At 43.9% G+C, this 20,805-nt stretch overlaps 1 protein-coding gene and 1 non-coding gene across 2 annotated transcripts in view; one reads left to right on the forward strand and one right to left on the reverse strand.

Moving 5' to 3' along the window:
• Positions 1-583: 583 nt before the first annotated feature.
• The window catches only part of LAPTM4B (lysosomal protein transmembrane 4 beta), a 20,389-nt gene continuing 167 nt past the window's right edge, over positions 584-20,805 (reverse strand). Inside the window, exons 2-3 of the mRNA XM_032248460.1 lie at positions 20,284-20,379; positions 584-1,798 (exon numbers count right to left, since the gene is read on the reverse strand). Coding sequence (XP_032104351.1) covers positions 1,721-1,798; positions 20,284-20,379 — 174 coding nt within the window. The 3' untranslated portion in view covers positions 584-1,720. The remainder of the gene's footprint in view (positions 1,799-20,283; positions 20,380-20,805) is intronic.
• Positions 8,364-8,470, forward strand: LOC116535924. Its single transcript, XR_004262395.1, has one exon. It is a non-coding gene; the product is annotated as a U6 spliceosomal RNA (small nuclear RNA).

The following is a 20,805-nucleotide window of genomic DNA, read 5'->3' on the forward strand; positions in this document are numbered from 1 at the left end:
GCCTCCTGAGTAGCTGAGACTACAGGAACATGCCATCGGGCCCAGTTAATTTTTACACTTCGCATAGAGATGAAGTCTCACTATGTTGGCCAGGCTGGTCTCTAACTCCTGGGCTCAACTGATCCTCTTGCCTTGTTCTTCCAAGATGTTAGGATTATGGGCATGAGAGCCGCTGCCCCAGCAACCGCTCCATTCCCAATAACTTGTGTTGAATGCCAATGAGATACACCAAAAAATAATAACTTAGGCTGATTCCTTGGGATAAAAATCCCCCTTACCTCTCTTATTTTAATATCCCTTGGAATGTAGCAAAATCTTAACTGCTTATTAAAAGTGCATATGGGCATAAAGCAATCATATGCAAAACAGCTGAACACATGGTTAGGAATGTTGGAAGCTCGAGTCTGTTTGTCCTCCATTCCTCTTGGCCTAAGATGCTGATTTTATCAGCACTGGGATATTAAAAACACTGTGTGTAAATCTAACCATAAAGCCTACTCCTTAGGCTGAACTCTGTGCATCCGCCTGGCCACATGTGGGGGGAAAAGTCCTCAGACACAATCAGCAGAGAGTCACAAGGTCATCTTGGATGTGGGCAAATCTCTTTTTAATTGCAAAAGACTTCATTTATAGCACATTCAATAATGAACCAACGGGAGAGTTGCTGACTTTGGAACATATGAATATATAAAAATCCCTTGCAGTTCAGGTAGTCAAGATAATAAGCGCATACAAGGAAAGCAACCTTCAATTTTCTGAAAACGTTTACATTTTAAAAGGTCACTAGGTATACTTGGAAGTTCAAAGCGGTAGAATGTACCTTGGAGGGAAAGGAGGAGGAAAACCCCTTTCCATGTTGTCAGGCAAATGTATATCAAATACATCCCAATTCCACTTGGTAAAGTCAGCTGGATGACCTCCTTGAACCAGGCTGGGGCAGAACACTTAGTGAAAGCGGGCCCTGGGTCGGGATGTGAATCCAGGAGAGGAGCAGCAGATCCCATGCAGCGCCAAGCACACCCATCCCACCCTCTAACACAGACGAGGCACGTCACCCCATGTCCCTGGACCCAGATGCACGAGACAGTCATCAGATGGTTACTGCTCCCACAGCCTAGCGCTTTCTAATAGTCTTGATTTAGGCCATGGAGAAAAATCCTTCACCACCAAGTGCAAACCGTCATTGAACTTAAGTCATAAGGGATGCTATGGCGCAAATTCTTGTAAATACATATATAAGGACTTCTATTTACCTAATTAGAACAATGATGACACAATTGACATTCCTGTTTTCATAAGGGTTTGTTCTCTACACTGGAATGGCTTAAGAAACAGTTGTCTACTTTTGGTTTTATTTTACACTTTCAAAATAGAGGGAGTAGAGAGAAAAAGTGTGACTAACTGCCTAACTTTGGAGCCCAGCAGGTACAAAAGCGAACTTCTCTGACTCTGGGTCCATCAGACTTGGGGGAAGTTTCAGTGCCTAGGGAAGGTTAGTGAAGCCCATTACACCCCGAATCCTACAGAAAGAATTCTACAGCTCATCTATCACCGCGTTCTAGCAAAGGATATGCTGAAAAGTACAGGTTTCAACCTAACATCTAAATTTTTTAAAGTAGCATTTCAGCAAGAAACAAGCTCAGAGAGCTCGTCGCAAAAGTGAAATAACAGAACTACTGCTCAGATGTCAAAAAAGTCAAGCTGCTGCCCTCAGCTCCACTTAGGCAGACACATAAGGTGGCGGCGGCTCCTTCGCAGCAGCATTCACAGTGGCATCATCATACGGGGGTAGCAGCACCTGAGAAGAAAGAGGGACGGTAAGTTAGAGTTTAAAGAGCACGCACATTCCGCGAGGTTTAGCTGTCACTGAACTTTTATGCAACTAAACACGTTCCACAACTTGTACCGAGGTCAATTTTCTAGTAAGTGGATAGCCGTCCTTAAAAGACTTTCTGAAACCTTCAAGAAACAAATGGAGAGAGATTCTCAAGCCCTGAGTTTTTCTAACCTTGTCCATGCGCACCTGGATGGCCAGAGGGCTTTGACTCTAGGAATAAAGGAATGGTCATGGCTTTGAAGAGGAAGAAAGACCCCTCGGTGAGTGTGTCAGTGTGCACTTGACTGACAGGCACTTGACTGACCACCCGCAAACATTCATGGCGAGAGCTGCAAAGTGTAGCGAAAACACCAAGGTTTTGGTATCAGCCTGGACTCAAAGCCTGGGTCAGTCACACTTTATCAGCGCAGCCTTGGGTAAGTTACTTAACATCAGTTCCCATGACTATGAAATAGGGATACCTGAGAGTTAGCGATCTATACACTGGCTGATGTGGGCTTTCTTGGAGTAGAAAATAAAACACAGAATAGAATATCAACTCAAAATAATCACCATTCAGTAAACTAACATTTATTATGCCTCTGGTATATAACAATCATTGTGGGTACAAGATAATTAAGGTAAAAGACAGTCCCTGTCCTTTAGTAGTTCCAGAGATGAGAAGACAAAATAAAACCTCACCTACCTCAAGTGATTGGTGGAAAGGGAAAGACTAGTCACAAACAAAACTGCACTTGGTTAGATTTTCTATTAGGGATATCACTTATGCTCAAAGTGGTATTCATCAATTTAATGAATTTTCATTTATCTGTCTCTTTAGCTCCTACAAGAACAACACTAAAATTTTAAGTTTGTTTCAAGTTTCTGTCACATTGCACTCTCACAAACACACACACACACCCCTCCTCTCTAGTTCTACACACTTCATTACTGCTCTCCTCCCAGTCGTGGAGCTCCTGTGGGGCTGAAGTTGGGTCTCACTTCCCTGAAGGTGGTCCAGTGCCTATTTGACAGCAGGAACTCAGATGTTTGCCGAGTGACAGAAGTGCCATTTAGGCTGGCCCCTGAAAAGCCTGTATGGCTCCTTCAGTCAACTAGGCAGAGGGCATCTGTACTAGCTGGGGTCCAATCAGAACACAGAAGCCACACAGTGATGTGAATGAAGTTTAATGAATTATTAACAGGGGACTGAGGAACAGGGAACTGACTAACAAGCAGAAGAGAGCACTAATGGATATGAGGATTGAAGGAGGGCACTCAGGGAAGGAACATGCTAGGACGGAGGTCCCCAAGGCTGGGCTGAGACACGGCTGAGGAAGGTGTGGCTGAAGCCCCCTGGACGTGAAGAAGCCTCCGGCTGAGCCAGGTGTATACAGAAGCATCCGCAGGAAGCCACCTGAGAGGCAGTGGGTGCTGGCAGGCCTGTCATGAAAAGGTGCTGCCGCCGCTGTCCCCACTTGCATTGGGCCCTGGGGGGCACTGCCAACAAGGTCCGAACACCACAGAAGCACACAGGAACAGGAGAGGGGCTTCCTCCTACAGTGACCCCTGCTGGCCGGACTGAGCAGGGTCAGGAGATAAAGGAGAAGCATCAGCAAGGCCCAGCCCAAGTCAAGCTAAATGGGACTCTGGAACTGTGATGTAAGAAGCAGATAAATGGCCGGCAACACACAGGCAAAGGAATGCGCTAGAGTCACGCCCGGCAGCAGCTCCCCAGCCTTTGTCTCTGAAAGAGGTAGTGGCCCTTGCCTATGTGATAAATACTTTATATGTCAGGTACTACCCAAGGTACAGACGCTAGGGTAATGTTCAGCATTGCCCACGTGGAAAAGGAATGCAGTAGGCAAGATATGTTCAGGACAGAACACACCCCGGAGGCAGGGAAGCACAACAGGAAACCACGTCCAGCAAACCAGCACCCACTGAGCACCTACGTGTCCAGGGCACTCACTCACAGCGACTCGAGCCTGAAGGCATGTTTCTGTCTGCTCAGGGACCTGCAGTCCAGTGGAAGGCAGACATAGTAAGACTCAACATGAGCCATGTGTGGATATTGACAAGATATTAACCAAGGAGACAGGGACAACCAATATAGGCTGCAGAGTCGAGGAAGGGTGCTCAGTAGGATGAGAAGGAGGTTACCTCGTGTGGCGTGGTGTAAGGAGGATGACATCCCAGTAGGGAATTAAGAGGGAAGCACACGACGAGGCACTTTCTGGGAACTGCAAGGGGTTTGCTGAGTGAACACTGAAGGGAGAATGTGGCAGAGATGAAGTTGGAGAGATGGGCGAGGGTCAGCACATGAAGAAAGCCTCACGGACAACCTTGACAAGTTCTAGCCAGTATCTAACAACAGCAGTTCCACAGGGTCAGCTTCAGTTGAGGGAAGAAAAAAGTATTCCTTGAACTAAGCAACAGCTCTCTTCTCTGCGTCTGCTTATTTGACTTTAGGACTGAGCCTCCAGCGCACATATATGTGTGTACATCAGATACAGCAACTTATAACAAGTGGAAACAGCTGTGTCCAGCACCTGAAATATTAAATTTAGCACGACTGAGCTTCAGCACAATGCTCCACCACCGAATTAAACAATTAACTGACTCATATACTTACCTTTAGATATATTATCCTAAAACACAGTAGAGCTACTTAAATGCTTAACACATAGAAATGGGGTCTTCCCTGTTGCCCAGGCTGGTCTAGAACTCCTGGCCTCAAGTGATCCTCCCACCTCAGCTTCCCAAAGTGTTGGGATTACAGGTGTGAGCCACCTTCCCGGCCTTTAGAGCCACTTAAAAGGTAAAAATCAGCCATCATACCCACCATTTTTTTCTGAGCAAAACGCAATATTCAAATTTAAATCTCCAAAATGTTCACAGAACATAAAATACTCTTAGAAAAAAAATGGTGCTGCAAATCTGCCTTTCATCAAAATAAAACTTTCACATTACATTTGGCAGTCTGTCACTATTTCTTGTTATTCATCTTCAAGCTTGTTTTATTAAAGTTTCATTTTAAATCAGTACTTAAACAATTTTGGGGAAGGCGACAGAGCCTCCTGATTAGCTGGCATTACAAACATGAGCCACCACGACTGGCTAGTTTTTGTACATTGTGGTAGTTTTAGTAGAGATGGGGTTTCGCCACATTCGCCAGGCTCGTCCCCAACTCCTGACCTCAGGTGATCCGCCCTCCTCAGCCTCCGAAAGTGCTGGGATTACAGGCGTGGGCCACCGCACCCAGCAAATACTCTAACATCTTCATAGTCTTTTCTGTCAAATATTCTGTTGCCTTGACCCTTAATCCAAAGCTCAAGAGGCCTGGAGAAGAATTTCTCCTTTCATGAAAGTTTCTGACACCCTCCCTTGTTTTCACTTTTCCTTCAACACGTACTAAATACTGATTGCAAAATATTTTCCAGATGACACCTTTGGACTAGTTTCAAAAGGTCTCCACATGGAATTGGCTTTAACTCCTTGTAGGGGCAGCAGCATCTTTTTATCTAAGTGATGCTGATACTAGTGATGATATAAAAGAAGGGCTGGTGGCTGGTCGCGGTGGCTCAAGCCTGTAATCCCAGCACTTTGGGAGGTCGAGGCGGGTGGATCACAAGGTCAAGGGATCGAGACCATCCTGGTCAACATGGTGAAACCCCGTCTCTACTAAAAATACAAAAAATTAGCTGGGCATGGTGGCACGTAACTGTAGTCCTAGCTACTCGGGAGGCTGAGGCAGGAGAATTGCCTGAACCTGGGAGGCGGAGGTTGCGGTGAGCCGAGATCGCGCCATTGCACTCCAGCCTGGGTAACAAGAGTGAAACTCCGGCTCAAAAAAAAAAAAAAAACGGGCTGGTGAAGGAAGCATTGCCCCAGTTTCCACTGCAGTCTATTGACTAAAAGCACTTGCTATTTCTCTTTACTACAAGGATCTGTAAAGTACACCAAAATCTGAGAAAATAACTATAGGATCAATGAACACAGAATGTGCCCATTAAGATGCCGTATGGCTGGGAGCAGGGCCTCACACCTGAAATCCTAGCACATTGGGAAGCCAAAGCAGGCAGATCACTTGTGGTCAGGAGTTCGAGACCAGCCTGGCTAACACGGTAAAACCCCGTTTCTACTAAATATACAAAAACCTAGCTGGGCATGGTGGTGGGCGCCTGTAATCCCAGCTACTCAGGAGGCTGAGGCAGGAGAATCACTTGAACCCGGGAGGGAGAGGTTGCAGTAAGCCGAGATTGTACCACTTCTCTCCAGCTTGGGCAACAAGAGCAAAACTCTGTCTCAGGAAAAAAAAAAATGCCACGTAACAAAACTGGCAACAACTGTATTATTTCGACATTTGTGGAAGCTGGTGTTACTTAAAACCATTCTTTCTAGTTTTGTTTTTAAAAACTTAATCATTCACAATGAATGACCAAAAATAGTCTCCAAGAACTACGAATACAGGGCATGTCCCACTCCTGAAGTCACATCCTGACGAGCAGCAGCTACTCAAGAGGCATCTAGATAAACATACTCATGAGTTTAATACCACAACCACAGACTGCTTTGGGTCAAGCAATGCTCAGTACAATCAAATTCTAATCTAAGCTCAGTTTCTTGGAGTTGATCTTAACATGAGTTCAGTTATGGAATGGCTGGATGACAGTGGAACTCTCTTCCACACAAAAGGGAAAACCTCGGACATTCATTAGAAAGGCTACCCTCTAACTATACATAATGCCTCTTCTATTGAAGTTGTCATGCTAGGTGACAGCCTGCTGGTGGGAAAGAAACTCACCATTCATTTCAATTCAACTCAGCAGAGATTCAGAGTGTCACCAGGGGTAACTTCACACTCCTCAGTGACATCAACATATACAACAGTTGGAGAAATAAGTCAAAGTCAAAGGTTGCAAAATCTGACATCTTAGAATAAAAGTGATTCTAACTAGGCAAAAATCCACAAGATATTAATAATTTGGGGGAACGGGCTGGGTTCATGCCTGTAATCCCAGGAGTCTGGGAGGTTGAGTCAGGTGGGTGTATGTTTGAGCTCATGAGTTCGAGACCACTCTGGGCAAAATAGCAAGGCTCCATCTCTATTTAAATTGTGAAACATTTTCAGGAAAATGAATTCACTCCATCAAATAATAATAAATAACAATATGCTCGGGGGAAAGAACAATTTATTGGTAAAAATAGAAAATATTTGGAAACTATGGTTGGAATTGGACTTTTACTTTAATATTAGTTAAGTCACAAAGGCTTATTTGGAATTCTGCAGTTACTAGCATTACATTCCCCAAAGTATGAAGATTAAGTTACACATGGGTCTTCAGACATTCAGAAAACGTTAAAAGATAAGATTGTGTTAGTGTGGTAGCTCACACTGTAACTCCAACATTTTGGGAGGCCAAAGGAGGAGGACTCCTTGAGCTTAGGAGTTCCAGACCAGGGTGGACAACATAGAAGACCTAGTCTCTATAAAAAACACAAAAATTAGCCTCAGGAGGCTGAGGTGGGAGAATTTAGTCCAAGGTGTTGAGGCTGCAGTGAACCCTGATTGTACCACTACTCACCAACCTGGGTGACAGAGCGAGACCCTGTCTCAAAAAAAGACAGACAGACAAATAAGGAGATGCTGATTGTGATAATGGATTCCTGGGGATCCACAAATGGACTGCAAGGAATCTACAAGTCCCCTGAAATTACAGGCCAAATTTTCCATCTACATGTTTATTTTCCCGGGGAGAGTGTCTAGAGTTTTCATCAGACTTTCAAAGAACCACCTTGGAGATTCTCAGGTCTAACACTGGGTGTGGGCACAGTATAAAGCACAAGGTAATTGCACCGAAAGTCTGTTCACTGGTCCCCCACACCCTGATAAGGGTGAGGTAAAACTCTAACAAAATCAATGCCCAGATGACAACTGTGTGGCCTCTCACCTGGCCTGGAACAGGGTGAGGCAAAGCCTCAGGAAAGAGAACTGACAAAGTGTCTTACAGAATCAAGCCTTTGGACAATAATATTAATACGTAACTGACAGCTCTGAGAGCCACCTAGAAAAGTCTGGGGCTAGGTAAAAGGTTAAAAAAAAAAAAAAAAAAAACTTAGGAACGAGAGAAAACAAGGCAAATGATAGTCTTGGAAAATCAAGAGTTGTATGCGGAAGGCAATGTACACCACAGAGCTCTGTGCTGAACGATATTCACCTATTCACAGAGGCAAAGTAAGCACTAACTGATGACGCAGGCAAAGCATGAGATGAAACTAAACGAGGAGGATAACGCAGCAGAGAAAATGAGAAGAATGAGAGTTACATCCTATTCAAAAGGCATCTCACATTGATCATCAGCAACTAGCAACAGAGACTATTTTAAACTATGGAGGTAAGTACAGAAGAAATGCGTGAGAGTTTTCTGCTGGAGTGAGAAAGTGGAGGATGGGGGAAGGAGTGACGGGCAATTAAAAAACAAATCTTTTGATTCTGTGAATTTTAGGGATGTGTGTGCAATATGGCATTAAAAGCAACATTTTGGTGCTCGCTTCGGCAGAACATATACTAAAATTGGAACCATACAGAGAAGATTAGCATGGCCCCTGCGCAAGGATGACACGCAAATTCGTGAAGCGTTCCATATTTTTCAATTCTGGGGTCAGAAGCCATGGAGTCAGCATTATCACCAAGGATATTATTGAATACGCAAATAAAACGAACTGATACACATTTCTAAAAAAAAAAAAAAAAAAAAAAAGCCACATTTTGTTTGGTTTGTTTTTTATTTTTTGAGACAGAGTCTTGCCCTGTCACCCAGGCTGGAGTGTAGTGGCGTGATATCGGCTCACTGTAACCTCTGCCCCTGGGGTTCAAGCAATTCTCCTGCCTCAGCTTCCTTAGTAGCTGGGATTACAAGCTCCCGCCACCACACCTGGCTAATTTTTGTGTTTTTAGTAGAGACGGGGATTTACCATGATGGTCAGGCTGTTCTACAACTCCTGACCTCATGATCCACCCATCTCGGCCTCCCAGAGTCCTGGGATTACAGGGATGAGTCACTGCCCCCAGCCTAAATATCTTTAATAAATGTATTTATGTGGCTCAAGTCTGTAATTCCAGCACTTTGGGAGGCCAAGGTGGGCAGATCACCTGAGGCGGGGAGTTGGAGACCAGCCTGGCCAACATGGCAAAATCCCGTCTCTACTAAAATTACATAAGTTAGCCAGCCGTGGTGGCAGGTACCTGTAATCCCAGCCACTGGGGAGGTTGAGGCAGAAGAATTGATTGAAACCCAGGGGCAGAGTTTGCAGTGAGCTGAGACTGTGCCACTTCACTCCAGCCTGAGCAAACAAGCAAGACTTTGTCTCAAAAAAAAAAAAAAAAAAAAAAAAATTTAATTGGTTATATCACATTTGCCTATTTTGATGTGAGATTCCTTTACTCAAGCTAGACAGGAAAGGGGAGGTAAGTATATAATGTCTGGGCTTATCTTTCAGATATCTGGTTGAAGTAGCTCACACCTCTAATCCCAGCACTTTGGGAGGCCAAGGCAAGCGGATCACCTAAGGTCAGAAGTTCAAGACCAGCCTGGCCAACATGGTGAAACCCCGTCTCTACCAAAACTAGAGAAATTTTGGTACACGCCTGTAATCCCAGCAACTCGGGAGCCTCAGGCAGGAGAATCGCTGGAACCCAGCAGGGAGAGGTCACAGCAAGCCAATATTGCGCCACTGAACTACAGCCTGGGCAACAAGAGTGAAACTCTGTCTCAAAAAATAATAATAATAATAATGATAACTAAAATAAGCCAGGCGAGGTGGCTCACACCTGTGATCCCAGCACTTTGGGAGGCTGAGGTGGGTGTTGGCACAAGGTCAGAGGTTTGAGACCAGCCCAACTAACATGACGAAACCCAATCTCTACTTAAAAATAGAAAAATTAGCCATGTGAGGGCGGGTGCCTGTAATCCCAGCTACTTGGGAGGCTGAGGCAGGAGAATTGCTTGAACCCGGGAGGTGGAGGCTGCAGTGAGCCCATTGTGCGCCACTGCACTCCGGCCTGGGCGACAGAGACTCCGTCGCTCCAAAAAAAATAAAAAAAGGTATCTAGAATAAGGTTTCCAAACTTTTTGAATGCCCCCGCCTATGATATACACTATAAGTAAATGCAGATACACACCTCTGTATTTTTTATTCTAAGGTATACATTGTTACACATCTTAACATCTCAGAATTTTGGCTGTACCTTGTAATTGACAGCACCTCACAGTAAGAAGCACCTAAAATAATAGTGCTATTGATAACTGATAACATCTTGTATTCAATGAATCTAAGACACCAGGAGATAAGAATATAAACACATTTTGGGGAGTTCTAATGAGAAACTCTCCTCTCACTTGAGTAAGGAGTCGTTTCCAAAGGCAAACAAGACAGAGGTTGATTTTATCCTCAATTTACTGTAAAACTACAGTTTTCTTCACTTCATAATAGGAGGGAGCCTATTAAATCTAAATGTAAGGAACCTTAATTCTCAGCAAAGGAGCTATCCAAATTATCTGATACAGATTGTACCCAAAATATAGAAGTCACATTGCAAATATTTTCAATTGGCTCTAAAAATTAGAAAATACCAAAATAATAGTGGCCCAAACTGAAAGTTAAAATGGTTCTGCACACTTAAGTATTATAATAGTTAAGTAAATATTGGATATTTAAATACTGAGGAAATGGAATGAGCAGTGCGCTATCACCTCGGTAACCCTATCAAAGGCATCCCAGCAGTTGCTTCTCCATGTTCCTGAAGCAGGAATGCGCTACGCCACCTACTGTACATGACAACAACCATTCCAGGGGACTCCAATCCCAGGATGCCCAGCTGCTGGCGCAAAACATTGGCTGGAAAAGGAGGGGTGCAGGGACTGCTCAGAACCTTGGATATCAGACTCCCATTTCACCTGCCTCCCTGCTCCACATCCTTACCTGCCACCCCCCTTGCAGTAATGGAAAGGGAAATACATTCCCAGAAACCTTTCCTAAACTGTAAAAAGATAAAATTCCATGCCTCATTTGTCCCTAGAGTAAAATCAGTATGGACTCTGAGGTACCTTATTAAATAAGTTCTGTGTGTGTTTTATAGTAAAATGGTTCCCAACGAAAACTAAGTTTATTTCAAGTTCCAGAACTTTAAGTTTCAAACATCCATATGTTGATCTTACTGCTCCAGATGTCTTCTCTAACACACTGGGATCCCCCAGACGCAAAGCCTCCTGACGTTTACAAGGGCTCATGTAGTTTTCTCTAATGTTGCTCTGGGATGAAATAGTTGGAAAGTTATATGGCTCAGAGACAATTTCCAGCAGATCATGATTTTTAAAAATTTTATTGTTGGAAGAATATTATGCAGAAGGAAAGAAATGGTAGCCGAGTTAACATCACATGCACTTGAATCTTGGAATTACAGCCAAGGAAAAGGTTTTGGGAGAAAAATCTCAGGTGCATGTAGTCCAATCTCACCCATGATGCTCTGATACTGGAACCAATAGGTAAGTCTATCTGAAGCTGTGTGCATGTACGACATCATCAGGAGAATGGAGGGGCTGGGGTATAGGAGGCGGGACTGTGGACCACAACTGTATAGGTAAGAAAGCTGCCCTGGTATGCAAAATTTACATACATTGACTTATTTACTTACCCTCCCAAGCAATTCTCCTGCCTTAGCTGTAGCTGGGATTACAGGCGCCCACCACCACACCCAGTTAATTTTTTGTAATTTTAATAGAGACGGGGTTTCACCATGTTGGTCAGGCTGGTCTTGAACTCCTGACCTCATGATCCACCCGCCTCGGCCTCCCAAAGTGCTGGGATAACAGGTGTGAGCCACCACACCTGGCCTCAAAATTGACTTTTAACTTTTCTTTTTCTTCCAACTCTTTGGAAGAAAGAGTTTCTCCCTTCTACTGTGTGAAAAGTTAAAAACTAGGAAACAAACAAAATCCAGAAAACCCCACTGCTTTTCAAGTTTGTGACGGTACTCAAGAACTGTCTAAATGAACAAGTGTCTACATGTTTCACTCCTCATCCTGGACAATACAGCCAGACACTGCAGTGAGAACACGTGGCCCCAGCTGCAGTCCCAACTAGACAACAGGAGGAGGTGAGTGGGTCAGAACAGCCTGCAGCCAGGCTGCTAAGGTGGTAGTCCCCCTCCTGCCACTCAAGTAGCAGGGTGACCTGAGGAAGTTACCCTCTTGGTGCCTCCGTTTCCTCTTTTGCAATGCAGGAATAGGACTTAGTATATGAAGGACTCTTGTGTGACTGAGTTAATCTATGTAAAGCACTCAGCACAGGGCCTGGCGGGCAGCACCCCCATGTCTGTGGAGAAACCTACGATACAAATGCTAGAGTAGGGAGGTCTAAGAGATGCAGAGAGGAGCAGAGTATCACTGCAGTCACTCAATCCTTGCTGGATGGCACCGGTGGGCACACTGTTGGGAAGGGAGGGCATCAAAAGGGGGCTGGAGGTCGGGCCCAGTGGCTCACATCTGTAATCCCAGCACTTTGGGAGGCTGAGATGGGCAGATCACCTGATGTCAGGAATTCGAGACCAGCCTGACCAACATGGAGAAACCCCGTCTCTACCAAAAACACAAAATTAGCCGGACTTGGTGGTGCATGCCTATAATTCCAGCTACTTGGGAGGCTGAGGAAGGAGAATTGCTTGAACTCAGGAGGTGTAGGTTGTGGTGAGCCAAGATCTCCTGGACAACAAGAGCAAAACTCCATCTCAAAAAGAGATGGCTGGGTCAGATGATGACGTTCAAGGTGTTACCCTACCCTGCAAGTGCATGATTCTATGTTCAGTGATAGTCACACACAAGACAGCTCCTGTCACTCCAGCTCCCTCAATGATCAACTATTAACTACCACGGACAGCTCTCCCATCTGCCGGCCTCACTCCCCGCACTCTTGCCCTGGGCCACACCTTCACCGCCTCTAACCCTGCCTCTGAAAACAGTCTCCTAGTGCTCTCTCAGCTTATTTGGGATTTTACCAAATCTATTCCCTATCAACCTGTCACTTTTGTTTTGGGCTTTTAAAATCAAAAGAAAAGAAAATGCTTGGAGAGATTACATTACTAAATTATAAGGAAAAAGTAATGCCTAAAATTGAGATGTTGGTAATTAGATCTCTCTTCTATATTACAGTACTTAGTAGGCAAGAAGCTTGAAAGGCAATAATGATGGGCTAGAGTTTCAAACTCTTCCAGTCCAATTCCTGAAGAATCCTCTTGCTCTCCCTGCTCCCCTCACTGTCCCCTGGGCCCTCTGGTTCATTTACACGGATGACAGTGGTAAAACTCAGTCTCTTTGTGAGCTGTTTTTAATGTGCATGAATTTGGTGTGTACGAGACTGGAAGGCATGTTAAATTAATAGCCAACCTAGTAACTACTCTTAGGCAAAGCCTTCTTCAAACCATTTTAGAAAGTTAATTATGACTTTTATGAAGTGAAAAAAACAGAACTAGTTATGCAGTCAAGAACTTGTTTCTAACCATATCCAACCTATACTAGGAACTAATAACCTGCTATTAAAAGTGGCAGGAGTGCTTTGGGAGGCCGAGTTGCGTGGATCACCTGAGGCCAGGAGTTTGAGACCAGCCTGGCCAACGTGGTGAAACCTCATCTCTACTAAACATACAAAAATTAGCCAGGCGTGGTGGTGTGCACCTGTAGTCCCAGCTACTCAGGAGGCTGAGACAGGAGAACAGCGTGAACTCGGGAGGCGGAGGCTGCAGTGAGCTAAGAATGCACCAATGCACTCCACACTGGGTAACAGAGTGATACTTTTATCTCAAAAAAAATGTGGCAAGAGGATAAACATCAAATTTTTCATGCACAATTTTTGAAAGTCGTTGCGGCCACTGCTAAATCTGACTCCACTCCCATTCCCCTTAGTCAGGCAACACCTTGTTCTGTGGTTTTTGACAGCCCAAGGTCAGCCTTAATTAATTTCAGGTGCCTCAAAGAGAATTTATTGGGAAATGGATACTGGGAAGATAATCTGGCCTTTGCCCCAGTCACCACTCACCGTGTGTGTGTGTGTGTGTGTGTGTGTGTGTGTGTGTGTGTGTGTGTGTAAACAAAGCAGCCACACTCACCTTTATTCGACTGCCTTTTTCAAGCAGTTAGACTCAAAAGAAGTCCCCTACATATTGAAAGGGCCTTTGAATTCAAGGTTGAATTGAACTGTTTTCATTTTTGAGGTCAAAACAATACGGCTGCATGTAATGTTAATCTGGATAAGTGCCTAAAATATGACATGGCATTATAAATACCATGAAGTTAAATTTTTTCTGTTTTTCCTTAAATAAGAATTTTCCTGCATTACCCAAGACTATGATTCTTTTATCTGGAATCAGAATTCTTATGCCATCTTGGCTAAATATCAATCTCATGGCTTTTTGAGCACCACCAATTCCAGAGGAATCGGGTTCCCTACCTTTAGATTTAGCATAATACTGAAGGAAAATAATTAATAGCAATAACAGTAAAAAACAAACCTTATAATCTGTAGTTGCTATATAATAAATTTTGCTGTGATGTGTGCAGTTTAATTGAAAACCTAACCCCCCATTCTGCTTAAAATTAACTAATTCCCTGTAAAACCTACCTTATCTATTCTCCCCACATTCTCAGCAAAGTTCCCAGGCATCTCAAGACTCCAACTTTTCTTGCTGACCAGCTGCAAGGTCACAGGGCAAGGTAACACCCAAAGAATGTACAGTGCATTTCTAAACATGCTTTTTTTTCAAATATCATCACAAGACATGTTACAAATTACTTAACTGTTCTTTGTTCTGGCTTCTGTAAACCTGTTTGTGGCTACGTCATCCTGATGTATAAAAAGTACCCCATTTTCTATCTCGGGGTTCAGCCTTGGGATGCTAATCTGCTGAGCCATTGGCCACCTTAATAAAATCCTCCTGTTTCACCCATTGGTCTCTCCGGTCTCCTGGATATTCTGTAACAGTATTGAAGGTTACCACTATCTAGGCCTTTTATTGGTATTAGTAAACAAGGTTGCATAGGTTTAAGAAATAGTTTTCAAGGCCGGGCACAGTGGCTCACGCCTGTAATCCCAGCACTTTAGGAGGCCTAGGCAGGCGGATCACGAGGTCAAGAGATTGAGACCATCCTGGCCAACATGGTGAAACCCCGTCTCTACAAAAAAAGAAAAAAAAAATAGTTTCAAAACGTTAATTTGTGGCCGGGCGTGGTGGCTCACGCCAGTAATCCCAGCACTTTGGGAGGCCAAGACAGGTAGATCACCTGAGGTCAGGAGTTCAAGACCGCCCTGACCAATATGGTAAAACCTCATCGCTATTAAAAATATAAAACTTAGCTGGGTATGGTGGTGGCATGCCTGTAGTCCCAGCTACTCAGGAGACTGAGGCAGGACAATTGGTTGAACCTGGAGGCAGACGTGCCAGTGAGCGGAGATCGTGCTTCTGTACTCCAGCCTGACACAGCAAGGCTCAAACAACACAAAACAAAAAACAACCCAAAAAAACTTAATTTGCATAAAATTAAGTTACCATCATCTACATCAGCAGTCCTCAACTTTCTGGCACGAGGGACTGGTTTCATCGTAGACAAGTTTTCCAAGGGGTTGTTGGGGAGAGGGTGTGATTCTAGTTTCTAGATAAAACTGTTCCACCTCAGTCAAGCATTAGCTTCTCATAAGGAGCATGCAGCCTAGATCCTTGAATGTGCGGTTCATGATACGGTCTGTGCTCCTATGAGAATCTAATGCTGCCACTAATCTGATAGGTGGCGCTCAGGTTGTAATGCTCGCTGGCCCGCCCCTCACCTCCTGCTGTGAGGGGGCCATAGACTTGGGACCCCTGATCTATATGATTTGTATATAAATGTTTTTCCTTCTACGGCCAAATTTTGGCAGCAGTAGAGAGTGTGGTATTACACAATATACACCCACCATGTCATTTCCATAACACTTCCCTAAGAGAAAGGGTCCTGCAAGGCACTGCTGAGGTCACAGGGAGCTGCAGGAACTCAAAGGGCACCTTGGTATACTTTAAATGTTCAAGGAAAATGTGCCAGTGCTTGTTAGGCACTGTCCCAAAGACTACTATTAAATCATTTGGAGATGATTGCTCAATAAAATGAATAGCTACATATTTATTTCAAAGGCCTAAGGGTGCTGGGGGTCAGTTGGCAGGGGATGACTCTAATGCATCATAAATAGAGTTTGGGACCTTCTGTGTTAGGCATTCCTTTCAAAGCATGTGGTTTGGTTTAGCTGGGAAACTGGAGGAGACATTAACCCAGGGAATGACCTCCGATACCTAATAACTCTTCTCTATCCTCCCTCTGAGAAGAATTTGGGAAAGAACATGTCTGGATAATAACATGCATACTGTTTTAGACAGGAGGAGAAAAAAGCACTTTTATTTTCTATCAGCAAGAGCCCCAGTATCTTTCCACAGAGGTCAACCTGAAACTGTTCAGCCTGGGAGAAAAGCTATCTGGCCTAATATTTAAAAGTAAGTGAAAGCAAGGCATGACATGTTACTATATAACTGTGGATTCCCAACAAAGATGTGAACAAAAGACAAACATTATTACACATGGTGAGGTTCTCCACATAGCTACGGAGACCAGGGAAAATGACAGATCTAGATCATTCCAGCCCCATTAGCGTCTCAGGGGGAGGCTTCAGTAACTTTGGTTTTCTTAATAGATAATACTGACATTAACTGCTTTAGTTCTAAGCAATCTTTAAACATGCAGAGCCCTGCTTAAAAAAGCCAAAACCCAAACAAAAAGCCTGTCCTCTAACCCTAGAAATCCAGATTATGGTCTCCAGAGGTCATTTCTTATGAAACATAGGCAGGGCTGCCTGGAGAAACAGTTCATTCCACCTCTGGGGCAAGAAATATACAAGATGAGCCTAGAGCATCTTGTCATACCAGACAGTGAGAAAGTGATCATAGACTGGCAGGGCACAGTGGCTCACGCCTGTAATCCCAGCACTTTGGGAGGCTGAGGTGGGTGGATCATGAGGTGAGGAGTTTGAGACCAGGCTGACCAACATGGTGAAACCCCCATCTCTACTAAAAATACAAAAATAGCTGGGTATGATGGCGTGCACCTGTAGTCCCAGCTACAAGGGAGGCTGAGGCAGGAGAGTAACTTGAACCCGGGAGGTGGAGGTTGTAGTGAGCTGAGATCATGCCACTGCACCTCCAACAAGCAGCAGATACCAACTGGGTCTATCTACCTGGAGACAGAGTCAGATCCCACAGGTGAAGGCTCAGTCCCCAAAAGTGTCCCCTCCCCACTCAGACACACTCCAAGTCCGGGCCTCAGGAGCTTCTGACCAACCAGCCTTCAAGTTGAGGTTCCCATGACATTTTGGACCCTTTGGATCCGATTACTTTGCTACAGCAGCTCACAGAACTCAGAGAAACCATTACTAAGGTTTACTGGTTTATTATAAAGGATACTGCAAGGGATACAGATGAAGAGATTCGTAGTTACGGGGGAAGGGCATGAAGTTTCCATGCCCATCCAGGGTGTACCACCCTCAAGGAACCTCCAGCTTCCTAAGGATGGTCAGCTTTCCTTCCCTGAGGGTATGAGACTAGACTGTCTCTATGCAAGGTCTTAAGACCCACATTCAGAAAGGAAGGGAGAGATTAGAATCCTGCCCTAGGGTAGGAGTAAATCAGAGATTCCCTAGGGCCCGACACACCTAGGATAACAACCAAAGACAAACAATGGCTATGAAGTTGTGAGCCAGGAACTGTGGATGAATCTCCTTCCCTTTCATAACACCACAATATCAAAACAAGCACCTGCAATATGGGCATTATTCTCTGCTCTGAGATACTTCTAAAAGATGGTAGCTTTATAAGCTCTATGCGCCATGAAACTTACAAAGAGGTTCTGATGTATTTTGTTTCACAGATTTATTGGTTCCTTAAACTTAAAAATCTCAAACCTTGCTTACATTTTTCATTAGTTCAGTAGGACACTAATTATGCAGTTTGTTTTTTTTTGAGGTTTTGTTGTTTTTTAAGAAGAAGCAGGAGAAAAATATAAAGATAGTTAAACACCCAACACTTTGCATTCTGCAAAAGTTGGGCAAAACAGGCCGGCCACAGTGTCACACCTAGAATCCTAGCACTTTGGTAGGCCATGGCAGGTAGATCACCTGAGGTCAGGAGTTTAAGACCAACCTGGTCAAACTGGGAAAACCCCACCTCTACTAAAAATACAAAAATTAGCCAGGCATGGTGGCAGGCACCTATAATCCCAGCTACTTGGCAGGCTGAGACAGGAAAGAATCACTTGAATCAGCAGGGGCGGGGGTGGGGGTCGCGGAGGAGGTTGCAGTGAGCAGAGTTCACACCACTTCAGTCCAGCCTGGGCGAAACTCAAAAACAGTTAATGGAGGCCGGGCGCGGTGGCTCAAGCCTGTAATCCCAGCACTTTGGGAGGCCGAGGCGGGCGGATCACGAGGTCAGGAGATCGAGACCATCTTGGTCAACATGGTGAAACCCCGTCTCTACTAAAAATACAAAAAATTAGCTGGGCATGGTGGCGCGTGCCTGTAATCCCAGCTACTCAGGAGGCTGAGGCAGGAGAATTGCCTGAACCCAGGAGGCGGAGGTTGCGGTGAGCCGAGATGGCGCCATTGCACTCCAGCCTGGGTAACAAGAGTGAAACTCCGTCTCAAAAAAAAAACAGTCAATGGGCATAACAAACAAACAAAAATACCCGACAACTCTGAGAAAAGGGGAAAAATTCCTAAACCAGTAATTTAATCAAAATCACAACAATTTAGAACAGATATTTCTTTGAAGAGAGTTATAGACCCAGGAGTGACTTTTTAAAGAGGTTGAATAGAACACTTGATCACTGTAATTAATACACAGAATTCTGCAGACTTCCAAAACAAGCCTCCTCAGCATCTGGGTGGGCCAGGTTTTGTGAATCTGGTCACGGCTGTCGATTAAACCATTGCTCATGTGTATTTGATGGAACTCAAGAAATGTGTGGTGAGCATATAGAAAAACTGTTCATGCATAACATGCTTTAAAAATCCCAGAGTTCTCAGTAATACAGCAGCTTACACCCACATATTTAATACAAAATCTATAATTGTTTTATTCTCATTTTATACACAAGAAAGTAAAGTGAGGGGCTGGATTGATTTTGGTAAAGTCAGAGTGAGCAAGTCACCAGAAAAAACAAAAACACAAAACTCGGCTCTATTATAAATGTGAGCTCCTACCATTTTTGTGTTCCTTTCACATGTCCAGTCCATTCCATCCTGTCTGATCCTATCCGTTTTGATCCACCCATCCTGTCCTGTGCCACACAGTGATAAGTCATCCATTGCCATCATTGTCACTAAGCTCGCATGGAGCACTTCCTGGTACTGAGGATGACATCAGGCCCTTTGCTGAAAACACTGACGATGGAGACACCCTGAGGACTTATACCTTCATCTTACCATGAACCAGGAAATTTCAAGATAATTTAAATAAAGTCCATATGTCTTCATGGACTCTTCCAGTGAAGACATATTTTCAAAGATCTTTTATGACAGGTTTGTCACTTTAAAGTATGAACAACTAATAGCAAAACAGAGATCATCTAAATTCTTTTACTAAGAATACATACAAAGGGTAAGTTATGAAGACATAATAACCTTGTTTTTTTTTTTAACCTACCTGTAAACATTGCATCTCAGTTTATCTTCATATAGAAAGTGAGGTAACATAATGTCATACAATGCAGAAGCAATATCTAGAATTATATACCATGGTTTAATAATGCAAAGTTAAGATACACAATTATGGTAAGGTACATATACTATCTATCTGTAATATTTTTTTTTTTTTTTTTTGAGGCGGAGTTTCGCTCTTTTTACCCAGGCTGGAGTGCAATGGCGCGATCTCGGCTCACCGCAACCTCCGCCTCCTGGGTTCAGGCAATTCTCCTGCCTCAGCCTCCTGAGTAGCTGGGATTACAGGCACGTGCCACCATGCCCAGCTAATTTTTTGTATTTTTAGTAGAGACGGGGTTTCACCATGTTGACCAGGATGGTCTCGATCTCTTGACCTCGTGATCCACCCGCCTCGGCCTCCCAAAGTGCTGGGATTACAGGCTTGAGCCACCGTGCCCGGCCTATCTGTAATATATTTTAAAATAAACCAGAGTTGAGCCACCTACATGTTAATGTCCTGTAAGAAAAACAAAATACATTTCATTTCACTTTAAAGTTAAATGAATGTTTTGATAACAAAGATGAATCTTTTGGTAACTAAGCACTCATGAGTATGTTTCAATAACAATGAACATATAGCAGACACTAGAAACATTTAAAGATCATCATACAGTAGAGGTGTGGGCAAGTGACACCATACCTACCGTATTGTCATTGCTGGTAACGTAAACCAGGACATCAGAGGAGTTCCTGCCATTGATGTATCGGTAGCAGTTCCAAACACAGCTAATCAAGTAACCCTGAAAATGAGGAGTGATTATCAGATTTTTAATTTTCAAACTGCAGGAAATTTCAAATACCACACAAATAAAGCCATACTAAAAAGCTTTTATTGACAGAAGCAATAAATTGACATACTATAACAACTCTACTAAACCAAAAGTCCTTAAAAGTACCAATGTTGTATATAGTAACTTCTTGGCACTGTGCTACTGGAGCTGTATTCTATCACACAATAGGGGTGCCCAGGTGGTACTGCAGGAAGGTGGCAGGGAGAGGGGTTGAGAGTTGAACAAAAATTTCTAAGACTAGGGGTCTGGAAAGAACAAGCACACAATTAACATTAACTGCTCCTGAATTCACGGAACCATCGAATGTATTAATCCATTTATCACCATACTTTAACTGCTTCTTTGGAAATTTTTATTCTACATGATTATCTGCAA

This window comes from Sapajus apella, unplaced genomic scaffold (assembly GCF_009761245.1).
Source record: "Sapajus apella isolate SASKATOON/1434 unplaced genomic scaffold, GSC_monkey_1.0 scaffold3, whole genome shotgun sequence".
NCBI classification, from domain to species: Eukaryota; Metazoa; Chordata; class Mammalia; order Primates; family Cebidae; genus Sapajus; species Sapajus apella.